This window comes from Chaetura pelagica, unplaced genomic scaffold (assembly GCF_000747805.2).
Source record: "Chaetura pelagica isolate M959 unplaced genomic scaffold, ChaPel_1.0 scaffold241, whole genome shotgun sequence".
NCBI classification, from domain to species: Eukaryota; Metazoa; Chordata; class Aves; order Apodiformes; family Apodidae; genus Chaetura; species Chaetura pelagica.
In genome coordinates, this window is record NW_009952057.1 from 450,170 (window position 1) to 462,897 (window position 12,728).

Genomic DNA, 12,728 nt, shown 5'->3' on the forward strand with positions numbered 1-12,728 from the left:
TACTGGATGTGACTATGTACAAAAAAAGGGATGGATGAGTCTTGGGGTGGAGGGAAAGGAAAGAGGCAGTCAAAAGGAACAGGAAGCAAAGGGACTCCCAGTGAGCAGAAGAGGGCAGAGGTGGGGAGGGCTGCATGGTGAATGGCAAGATTGTAAATCCCCATTGGGCAAAAGAGAAATCCTTTGCAGTACTGTTCATGCCCATCTAACAGTCTGCAACTATTACTTCTTGAACATGTCTTGCAGGGGCCCTGGTAGGTATTTGATGACTGTGTCTAGAATGCTCTCTTCCTCCTCCTCCTCTTCATCCCCACAACCAGGAGGGATTGCCTTCTTTGGGCGTGTCAGGCTTCCTTCAGCATTAGCTTCCAGTGCAGCCTGGGCCTCTGCTTCCTTCTCTTCCTTCTTCTTTATCCCATACTGCAGGGGAGAAATAGCATATTGTCAGTCACTCACTCAACAGGATGACTGATAAAGCCAGTCATCACACATGGTGCCTCATATTTTACAATATGAACATCATTGTTGATATTCTGCTTTTGCTATTTTAGACAGACGTGCAAGTTATCAATCCTAACAACTATGCCCTAAGTTCAGCCCAGTGGATGGACAGCTCTCAGAAGCCAACATGGTCAGATCCTCAAATCACTCAGAAACAAGCACAGGAGAGAGTTTGGGGCTATACAGCCTTGGGCCTAGCAAAGACAATATAAGCTCTGTGTTAGTTAAGTTTTTGGCTGGTATTCTATTGCTGTTGATCCTCCACTTTCTGTTAAAAACTCTGATGCCCAAGTCCATCATCTACAATGATTTTGAAAGTCCATTGGCAGCATTTATAGTAAAGGTTTATGGATGTGGCAAAACTTCAGGAAAAAAAGTCATCCTCAACAAAAGAAAACAAACAGCACAGGCATATGACTAGCAAATTGCAGTGGAAATGAGACAATTTTAGACATGTCCTACACAACCTCATCCCTGTTCTCTTGGTATAAGTGGGAAAGACCTCTTAGTGAAATTAAACCTCTGTGAGAAACTCTGTATTTACACACTTAAGTCCACACACCTGGGGATAAAGCTGACTCACACTGTCTGATGACAAACATCCTCAAGACTACAATCAGAATGGATACCTGCAATTTGCTACTCCCACTGAGAATGAAAGGCACACCTCTAAGACTTTACACAAGTAACCGTAATCTCATGTTAAGATTTTATATTCAAAATGCTAGATTTAATAGAGAAGTAAAGATATGCCTGAGTGAATCAGCTTAGGGAGAGTGCTGCAGTATCTCAGCTCCCTCAGTGATTAGAAATTTCTTTCCAACTGCTAGTTTGAAATCACGTCTGAGGAAAGCAATTTCTGCACCATCTATCTTCATCATTCCTCAGCTTTCATACATTTCAGTAATCCTTAGGTTTTGCTGCTATTTCCCTAAGTGTGTTCACTTCAGCTACATTAGGGAGGCATTTGACCTTTGCGAGGAAGAGAAAAGGCATTCAGGTTTGTTGTAGCAGCTAGCAGATTCAAAATCATTGTTGTGTAAAAGCCATTCCTTTATTTATGCCTAAATTTTAATTAAACTACTAAATGGAATTCAGATTGCTCTCAGTACATCAGAACCATGAAGTGCATAATCTGAACCCATGCAAAGGCCAGCAAAACATTTTTAATTAAAAGATTGAAAAAAATTTTGAAAAGAAAATCAGATAGGATTCAAAAACATCAAAGAATCATGTTGGTACAAAGTATTGTCTTGGCGAAAAATGACACTGCATCAAAAACAATTTTTATAAGAAAGGATCTGTGTTGAGTATTCACTGTTATCATTTAGATTTGGTGGTATTTTGTAATGTTTTACATTAATCAGAATGTAATGCTGTGAAGATTCATTGGGGAATAAAATGAAATTTTTCAGGTTTGAAACTGCTTCAGAGGAAATAAAATTATAAAAAGGGAAATCTTAATATGAGCAAAATTTTTAAAAGAAAACAAATAATTAACCAGACTTGAAAGCGTATGGTTAGAGAAGACACTGAAAGGATAACTTGCCCACCCTTCAAACTCAAGGGTTAACTTGACCTGGACCAGCATTTTTCTTAGACACCTCAGCTGGTAAAGATCTCTCACCTGCTCTGGAACTTAACTACACTTTACAATTAAAATATTCCTCCTCTTGCCTAAACTGATTCTTTCTGGAATGCATTTTTAAAAGAAAGCATCTAGAAAACTAAAAAGACACTGCCGTGGTCCATATCCGTGGCGAGCCGGGAATGAATACTGCACACCAATGTGATGTAAGTTCAGTCCGAGTTTATTCAGCTGCGTACAGATGATATAGTCTTTAGGACAGTGTTCACGCTGTCCATGCGGCAAAGCAAAGCTCTTAATTGGTTAACATACATTGTTCGCGTGCCCCAATTCCCCTTTTTATTCATCACTACTTTAAGCCCTTTATCTAGCTCCCCGTCCTGTTTACCTTACTACCTGATTTCTACATAGCAAAGCCTCACTAGTTCCCATGAGAACAACCTTCCCTGTTCCTCCGGCTGCCTGATGTTTAGTCTAAAGTTTCTCGTAATCTTTCAGCACAGCCAGGGCCCCAACAAGACACAGCTATTGTGATAACATTTATCTTTCATGTGTCCTTTTGGCCTTCGTTTATTATATGTGTTATTTCTTTTCTTCCACTACAAAGCCAGTACTAGCCTAAAGAAGCTATTACCTCATGGAACCTTCAGTCAGGACTATATGTAGGAGTGAAACAAATTCAGAACAGCAGGTAGCACGAAGCTGGGAGGATTGGCTGATTCACCTGAAGGCTGTGCAGCCATTCAGCAAGATCTGGACAGGCTGGAGAGCTGGGCAGAGAGGAACCTCATGAGGTGCAACAAGAGCAAGTGCACAGTCCTGCACCTAAGAAGGAACAACAAAACACACCAGTACAGGTTGGGAGGTGATCTGCTAGAGAGCAGCTCCATGGAGAAGGACCTTGGAGTCCTGGTAGACAACAAGTTATCCATGGGACAACAATGTGGTCTTGTGGCCAAGAAGGCCAATGGTATCTTGGGGTGCATTAGGAATAGTACGTCCATCAGATCAAGGGAAGTTCTCCTCTCCCTCTACTGAGCCCTGGTGAGACTTCACTTGGAGTACTGTGTCCAGTTCTGGGCTCCTGAGTTCAAGAGGGACGGGGATTTACTTGAGAGAGTCCAACAGAAGGAAACGAGGATGATTAAGGGACTGGAACACCTGCCTTTTGAGCAAAGGGTGAGAGACCTGGGGCTTTTCAGTCTGGAGAAGAGAAGACTGAGAGGGGATCAAATTGCTGTCTATAAATACATAAGGGCTGGGTGTCAAGAAGGCAGGGACAAGCTCTTGTCACTTGTGCCCTGTGATAGGACAAGGGGCAATGGATTCAAACTCAAGCACAAGAAGTTCCACCCGAACATGAGGAAGGACTTCTTTACTGTGAGGGTTACAGAGTTCTGGAACAGGCTCCCCAGAGAGGTTGTGGAGTCTCCTTCTCTGGAGACTTTCAAGACCTGTCTGGATGCCTTTTTGAGTGATCTGCCCTAGTTTTGGTCCTGCTCTGGCAAGGGGGTTGGACTCAATGATCTTCGGAGATGCCTTCCAACCCATAACATTCTGTGATTCTGTGATTCAGCTCTACAACTGCAAGAGTCCTATGTACAGAAAAGGTGTGTATTTGACCTATACAAGCCTGAAGTCTTTAGACAATTTCTCTTGTTTCTCTGTGAGTGAACAGGCTGCTAGGCATATTTTTGGATTTAAGCTTCAGGTGAAGATGAAGCAGTTTTCTGTCAGAAGCTTAGGAAAGTATCTGCCATTGTGATGGACTGCCATCTAGTTTTCTCTTCTTACTGACACTACAGTATTTTTTACAGATCTTCCCGTGTTGAGAGTGCTGTTGTGTGTTTATGTGGCAATGGAAATAGCCTATTTTTCTTTTCCTACCTCTATTCCCCCTAAGTGCCTGAGGTGGGGATGCTGCAGAATGAGAGTTTTTTTCCTAGAAATGACAGGACTTAAACCTGCAGCCCTGAGTATTCTGTTCTCAGTGCAGATGCTTTGATATGGATATGGCCCAGCAATGTGCACGGGCTCTTCCTACACCTCGAATAATTTATTTCACTTATGTGTGAACTTTGGCTATGTTTTGGTTGATTGATTGGTTGGTTTTGTTGGTCTGTCTGTCCCATCAGTTCCTTTATCCCTGATTAGATGTCCAAGGAGTTGCTATGGAATGGGGGAGAGGATTAGTTCCCAGACAACTTCTGGAGAAGCCTTTTAACACATTTGAAAGGAGGACACCACCTTTGCCCTCTTTGGGAAGCAAGACTCTATAAGAGGAACAGGCATAGGTATCACATATAATTAATTTTTCAGAATACTCAGCAGAAAACGTGTTCTCTTTCTCTTTGCAAATAAGTTAATTCATTTCCTCTTGTGTGTGCAACATCCATATTAAAACAATGTCTTATTGCATAACGATCAGCCTCAGTGAGAGGGATTAAGGTTAAGAAGGTTTCAGGAATGGCAGAAAGTTTTAGGAGTGGAGGTAATTAAACTACTTTTGTATAGCAAACATTTCCATCTTGTAATCAGAGAAGAAATCTCCAGAGCAGAAAAAAAAATATCTGAGTCATGAAGGACAGCGTAGGATAAGAGGCTCCAAAATACCGATTTTAGATACCTGGAGGGCTGACTGAAGTCACCACACTGACTCATGACTACAGGGCCCAAGGTAACACTGGATATATTGTACACCTAAGCCTGTTAGGTCCCTTGGAAAATCTCTCCCCCAGAATCTGATTTGCAGCTTTAATTAGGAAAATCTGTTTCATTTCTGTCCTTCAAAGCAGCTGAGACAGGGTAAGAAGAAATAAAAGGTACATATTCCACACTAACAATTACAGTTTAATTGCTCATAGTTAACAGTGAAACTTTAGTTTTGCTCTATGGTCACCAGGATAGGGACAAGCTGCAGAAGGTTGCATGTGACAACAGAGGCACTTTCCAGTGATGCAGAGCAGGTTAGCTCCTGGAAAAAGTGGGAAGTTATTTCTTCTGTTTCCAATGTTTGCATTCGTTTGTTTACAAGAAAACCTTCCCAGAAGCCACTGGCAGGCAGGGATCCTGGAAAAGCACAAATGCTGTCACTTGTATAAATTAAGAAGAATTTATGTTACAGCTATGAATCTGACAGAATAAATAAAACCATAAGATATATCTGTGTTCATGTATGCACTTTGCAAGACCAAAACAAAGTGTCTCATCCTCCTTCTTGCCTCCTGCAATTTTTGCTTTGCCAAATGAAAGCCTTCCTTTTAGTAAAAGGCTAGTAAAATTAATTTCCCAGGATGCTGAAGTAATTTAAATTTGACACAGCTAGTTATTTTTCATAGCCTCTGTTTACTATATGTTTGGGGGTTTTGATTTTTGTTTTGGTTTTTTTTTGTTTGTGTTTGGGGTTTCTTGTTTTCATTTTTGTTGTGATTGTGTTTTTGTCTTTTTGGTTGGGGTTTTGTTGGTGATAGTTTTATTTTATTTCTTGTTTTATTTTGTTTTTAAAGCTCTGTTCCAGTCAGCGTAGGTTTGGGCTTGTGTTTCTATAAGAACCTAATGCAACTGCTCCAGAAGTTGAGGAGTGGTTAACTCCAGGATGAGGAGTCAGCTTTGTCTTACAGTGCAAAGCATGGTGAAGATGCAGATAACTATAAAAAGAAATATTGTTTGTCCACTCCAGGACTACTGATAAGACTTAGAAATTATTATAATCCTGCATTCCTATGTTTGTGCTTGCTAGAATTCATAAGTCCATTGCCTTATTGATCACAAGCACTTTGGCAGACTGGAGGTTGAAGGGACAGTTGCATACAACTGTAGTCTTCAATTAAATAGCAGACTAGGAGGAGAGAAAAAAGATTAAATTCTGTTTAAACAAATACAGCAGATCACAAACATTGTTTAATTGTTATATAAGCAAAAAAACCAAAAAAACAGAAAATATTAGAAGAGAGCCAACTACCAGTCCCAGGTATAAAAGGAGCACTCATATCACTACTGCTGAGAATCCTGGAAGGAAAACAGTCCCCTAGACAGACATTTAGGTATGCATCTGCATTTTTTCCCAGTTTTCTATGGGACCTGTATGGGAGAGAATTCATTTCTTCTTGGTGGACAGAGAACTTAAGGAGGATTTAGCCTTCCAGTCATTGCTTATAATGATGCCACACTGAAATATATTAAGTTGTTTCCACACCATTCTCGTAAGGTTATTACGCCCTTGGTAACTCCCCTGGATTGATAGGACAAACTTGAAGGGACATTAAGCTCCCCAAATTTTCACTGTTGGTCCTTTTTTTTCCTTCAGTAACCTACACCAATGTTTTCAGTGCTGACTTTGCTGACAGCAAAAGACAATATAATTCTGCAATAGTAAGTACTCAGAAAAGATTAGTTAGGTGATTATCTTTAGTCCTTGCTGTGAGACTATTACATTTTTGTCACAAAATCCTTGGGGATTCTTCTGTGTGGAAAAAATTCTGCCATACTCCATTGTGGCTACGATCTAATTAGCACATCCACCCCAACAGTACATCTGTGGAGACCAAGGCATTATCACAAGCTAGAGCCAAGACTCAGTAAAATCCAAGGTAGCTAATGAATTAGTTTCAAACCTTTGACATACACTTTCCTCCAAAGTGCAAAAAGTACTTCTGAATCCTGTTAGCCAGCAACAGAAAGAACTCACCAGAACGCTTTTAAAATTGGAAGAACACTTTTGACACCCAAAATGAGTGAGTAAGAAAGTGTGTTTACTCACATGCTGCAGACTTTCACAGGATCGTGAAAAAATGCATTACCTTTCTCTAGCCGTTTTTTATCTGTCACACCAGCCTTTTTCTTTTTTAATTTGAGGTAGTTTTCCTGCTTCTCAGGAGGCTGTGGAAATCATGTTTGTAGTGAATGAAAGTTGGTAAGGGAGAATATTTGGTGCATCTTAACAATCCAAGTGAATAGCACTAATGGTGTTACAATGCAAGAGGGACCCACTCAGCCTCTACAATGCTGCAGGGTTGGGTTGCTATTACAAATCTGGAGAACTGTTGTCACTTGTGAACAGCCACGGCGTAATAAAGGTCCCACCATTGCAACAGCCTGCAAAAAGCAGCCAATAGCTGGGCCAGTAGCTCAAAACCCGCACTAAAGATGAGGTGCATGTTTCTTCTTTCTTCTAGGTGGAATCACTGGTTGGCCTTTTTTTCTTCCTTTCTGTTTACTGGCTGTAGTCACAGAACAGATATTTAGCACCTTCAGCGGTACATGAGGCAGATCCCATGAAACTCGCGACCCACACCATGCTAAGAGCTGTACAGCTTCAGGGAGAGACAAAGCTTGTACGGAAGAGCTTGCTTCTGTACATTTTCCATAGGCATGCCTTTGTTTTACAGCAACAAGAAAAAGGAGTTTCACTCCTACCAGCATCTATTTACTGAAGTAAGAAAAGGAGCATTTTCAAGGCAGAACATTTACTAGAATAATTTTCAAAGGTTCTTCAGTTACTGGTTGTGACCTGCAGCTTTTCTTGCCCTCTCCATATATGCAGGACCTCATAGCAATTTAGAAAGGAGGCAACAGCTGAAATGGTAACCTCTTGCTGGGTAGAGGCACTAATTCTCCAGATAGTGAGTCAGGACAAAAGTCACAAACCCAGTTTCCTTCTCTCTCTGTCTGATTGAGTACTTTTTTTCCTGAACAGAAATGAATGGGATCTTTTTGCAGTGGTATGTTGGCTTTTTGTTGTGTTCATTTCAAAAAGCAGCAGCCACATGGGATAAGTGATACCCAGCCATGCTCATGTTACCGTCCTCGAGTTAGCTAAATTAAGGTTGGCTCTTTTTTTTATATTGTCTGAGCTCTTCAGTATCACTAATGAGATATCCAGTACTCTTGTGGGGGAAAGGGCAACAGTTTAGAGCGACTTTACTGTCACACTGAAATTGAGCCTTGGATGATGTGAAGTGGCAGTGAGTGTTGGAAGGAAACACATCACTAATTGAGCCTGCACATGCGTATGACCATGCACATCAAAAGCAAGCTCAGCTGATCATGCTGTTTCATGCCCCCCAACCAATATTTAGTTCCTTCTTATAATTTTCCCCTCATAAAACACCTGTGCATGCCTAACAGAGCCATGAACCAGCGGGAATGCTATAACTTCAGAAATTTCCATATCTGCAGGCTATTAAGGAACAGTTGTTCTTTAAATGTAAAAAGGAATAATTACAAGAACGACTAAGAATACATCTCACTGAAACACACATGAGTTTTTTTGGATCAACAGGGATTTATTTTTGCTGGGGGGACAAAGCCTCAGCTAAAGCCTGAAGGTTTTAGTTTGGCTAAAGGCCTTAGTTTTCCAAACTCCTGCTAAAACCTGGAACCTTTTAATGTAATAGGTTTTGCTGAGAAACAGGGAGAAAACCCGTTTCAAATATCTGTGCTTGCTGCCACAAAATAAGTCCTATGTTAATGAAATTGTCTCTTTTACTGCTAGTAGAGTACTTAAAAAATTACTAGCATGCATATAGAGACAGAAGCAGCTAGCACAAATGCAGTGAGGAAAACAGAAACTCTGATACTGGTGTAAGGAATATTGCTGTCTCTGAGAAGCACTACAAGAAAAGGCTCTCTCTGTGCAAAACAGAGAAGCCAGCAACAAACTTAGCCCAACCTGCAGCCAGGGCAGGATAAGCAAAAAAGACAAGTAGAAATTATGCTCTGAGTTAGCTGAGTTGCAGAACTGAAAGGACACACTGTGGGTAGCTCCTGTCACCACATCAACAAGTCAAGCCAGTATATTACCCTGTGATTACCTTTCAGACCTTAGCAGATGCTGAGATGTATGTTGTGTTTGAATTCTGACACTTGTTGCTTTTGATTTGCATGATTTCTGCCAAAAGGGCTTGTAGAGCATGGGAGGCTATGAAGTTTCCATGTTGGCAAAACACGTCTGTGGATTTTTAAGCTTCTAATTCTGGATTTCTCGCAAACAGAGTGGAAAATGTGGTGTGCATTTCCTCACTGGTAGAAGATTTCCCTCTTATTTATATGTTCATACAATCTGGGCATCCTTACTGGTAACAGCTTGCCAGTCACCCAGTAACCTTGGCAGGTTCCTCAGTCCAGTTCCTGCTCATTTGTTTTAGTTTTTCCCCTAAGACAGAAACCAGCCTCTCCCACAGGTGTGCCAGGACTAAAAACAGGAGCCTTAGAGACACACAGTCTGAATCTCTGAAGCCAGGACAGCTCACTGTCAGCATGATCATAGCTGGTTCTAAAAGTAATTATTTGCTATCTGAATAACCAATCAGTATCCCATCACTCATGACCTTCTTAGGGCAGAACAGCAAGCCTGAGGACACCGTGTAATTTTTCAGTAACACCACGTGGAAATGCTACTTTCATGGCTGTTCAGGCTTGTGTTTGGAAAATGGGAGCTTCCTTCATCAGCCTATATCAGAGCAGGTGTGGGGCTGCCAAGAGAAGGTGCCAGGTCTGCTGGTGGAGAGACAGGAATGCTGCAAATTATGAAAAACAAAGGAAACAGGGAGCTGCTTTGTTTCAATAAATGCATTTAGAAAATATTAACATTTTTCACACTTTCCCCTGTGGCTTTTCCTGCTGGGATATCATCTGGAAAGTATATAAAAAACGAAAAGCAAAAACTCTAGGCTCTACAGCAATTACCCTCTGCACGATGTTTTAAACATGTAGAGCATTTCTACATCATAAAGGACAAAGCCTGGGAAGTCACACTGCATTGGGTTTACATGTCCAGGTGCTGTGAACAGTGCTCTGCAGGGATGGCCTCTGTAAGCAGTGGCCAGGGGCTGTCCTGTGCCATGCATAGCCGGTTCCAGCTACAGAGAGAAACAGAGACTGCAAACTGGTAGTTTGTTTAAGGCCATGACTAAGAAGAACTCAGCTGATTATTTAGCAAGATGTTCTCCCATTTGGGGCATTCCACCTCAGAAAGGTTTCTCAAAAAAATATGGAAATAGAAGAGGCTCCCCAAGAGCACCTTGCTCAATTTGATAGCTTCAGGTTAAGCAGCTTTTACAGCCACTGGGGAGAGACATACACTGTGGACAGCAATACATCCTGTCCCAGGACAGGGATCTAGGACATCGTCCTTTGAGGTAAGCATTTCTCCCTATTGAGTACTGAGGAAGAACTGACCACCAGCTCAGGTGGAGACAGCAAACACTTTGATAGCCAAAGCTTGATAAGGTGTACCCAGTTCATCATCCCTAAAATGATAGCAAAATATTCCTAGGACTTCTTCCTCAGCTGAATTAATTTCCTCTTACTCTGAACTCTGCAGCTGCCTGTTGTTAAGTTCTTCAATTTATTTTTTTTTAAGTAGATACTTAATGACGTGTTCTCATTCCAACTGATTCACTAAAATTAGAAAGCAGCAAGGTTCCTCTTCCTTTTCCTCCCTCTCTCTCTCTCAAACTCTCTTCCCTTAGGTATAATCAATTCCTTCTGCAAAAATGGAAACAGTCTGGAAACACATGTGGGTTCTGCTAATGAAACCTGGCAATACTTGTGACATTCACCATAGCAAGTCTCAACTAGTTCCAACGTACATTATGTCACAAACTATCATTTCATAGCTAACAGCTAGCACAAAGAAAAAAAGTCTTTTTAAAATGAAGGCCAAAATACCTTTATTTAGTGCTGACCGAATATGCTTCTTGGCTTACTCACAGATGGAATCAGTTTAGATATAACTTCATTATAGTCTTCCTGCAATTCTCATTTCCTTACAACAAGACTATTTGTTGCATGCTGGATCTTAGCTCTTTTTAAATGTGAGGCCTATCCCTCTGAGGAACCAAAGCACAGCTTCAATAGGTCCTATTCTTGCCCTCTTTGGGAAAAGGAAGATATGTGTCAGCTAATATAAAAGGCTCTACAGAGTTAATGCCTTTCCAGTCAGGATAATAATGGGGGGAATGTGAAGCAGGAATAGAGGAGCTCTTAAAATGCCAAGACTGATATCCCACCTCACTTACTATTCCTGTTCCCTTCAATGACCTGTGGACCTTTTTCAGTGATGCTGCTAAGCTGGAGAGTTCCTGCATGGAAAAGTTCAGGGAAGAAGCTTCATTTTTTTTTCTCTGCACATCCTGAGCCACAGTGGAGTCGGATCATCTCATAACAGCTCTTTTCTTTGAGTACTTGCTGGTCACCACCACATTCCTGCAATATGAGGCCCTCCCAGACTGACTCCTTGAAGGGAGCTAAGTGGATCATAAGTTTTGAATGGTTGCAGGGTATTTAAGTTTCATTGGCAGGTCAGAGTTCTGGAGAACATCTTCAGTTTCTGGAGAGAGTTAAGATTTTGCTACAAGAATTAGGTTTCATCAGACATCACTTTATGACAGTCTGAAGAAATTATGCCAGTAGCTGTGTGTTGGGACCATCTGTGAAACTGGACACTATATGTTTCTCACATCAGAGATGTGGAAATAGCAGGTAGGGAAACAAGGCTGGAAGAGAAAGAAGCCTTGGGCAGAGTGCTTGGAGTTCTATAGCTGGTCAGGTACAGAAGAATAGAGCACAATGTTGTGTAAATATCTCATCCCCATAATAAGTTTCTGGTATGTTATTTAATAAATTTCTATATATTTCTAGAAAACTACAGTGACTTTGCTTGTCATCCAACCAATACTTTCAACTTCCCACAGCCCTCTCCCAGTACCTCAAGTTCTTCCCAGCCCAGACACTCCTCTAGCAACTGCATCTTTCACTGCAGAGGATCAAACTTGTAACATACTCTTCCACTGGGCTTTGAGCAGAATAGTTGTGCTGTGGCTTGCACAATGGACCCTATTCAGGATCTTTCCTTTTGGCTTTCCAGCATGACAAATGGCCCATCACCTACAGTCAGGATGCATCAGGATGAAATTTGAGGTAGAAAATACAGATTGGTAAAGTGATACAGTGTGGTAGAGTGATTTCTGTGCCCACCATCAGGGAAACTGCTTTTGGTTTTGAGTTTGTTCCTGAAGAAACTGAAACAGATTTTGGGCAAAATTTCCAATAAGGATGATGAAAAATGCTAGGAGTTCTCATCTTAGATTAAGAATGTGCCATGCTTAGTGTGAGCCAGATGGAGAGAATAGAGGAAAGAGGAGGGGAAAGACACAGTCAGCAGTACTAACAGCCCTGACCTGCTCTCTTATTTACATGTAGTAGAGATGAGTCACATTCTGGCTTATAAGGAAAAGAAAGAAAATTAAAAATCAAAGCAGTATTAGTAGCACAAATGCAATGGTACAACAGTACGGTAAACTGCATTAGATCAAGGGTCCAGTTAGCCAGACAGAAGTTGCTGCTTTGAGAAGGATTGTAATAGCATAATATTAAGAAATCTTGCATCTAGCATAAACTACTTTCGGTCATCACCATTTTAGTGATATCATGAAACCAAGCTTGCATTTGTGCTCTCACATTTAGCTCTTCTGCACAAATGGATGTAATGTTTCTTCTCTTTTAATCCTGTTATAGTTTTGCATTTTCAATTCTGTTGAAAGACTTCAGCTCCCATGTGGCAGCATCACACCCTGGGTGCTCTTTCAATTACAGCTGGAGAATGAATTACTGCATTAAGATTAACTTCCAGAGAGCA

The 12,728-nt window shown here is 41.1% G+C and overlaps 1 protein-coding gene across 1 annotated transcript in view; it reads right to left on the reverse strand.

Annotated features, from left to right (window-relative positions):
- Positions 1-222: 222 nt before the first annotated feature.
- CPLX1 (complexin 1) overlaps positions 223-12,728 on the reverse strand; it is a gene marked incomplete at its 5' end in the record, with an annotated part of 32,650 nt that continues 20,144 nt past the window's right edge. The window contains one exon of the mRNA XM_010003813.1: positions 223-420. Coding sequence (XP_010002115.1) covers positions 223-420 — 198 coding nt within the window. The remainder of the gene's footprint in view (positions 421-12,728) is intronic.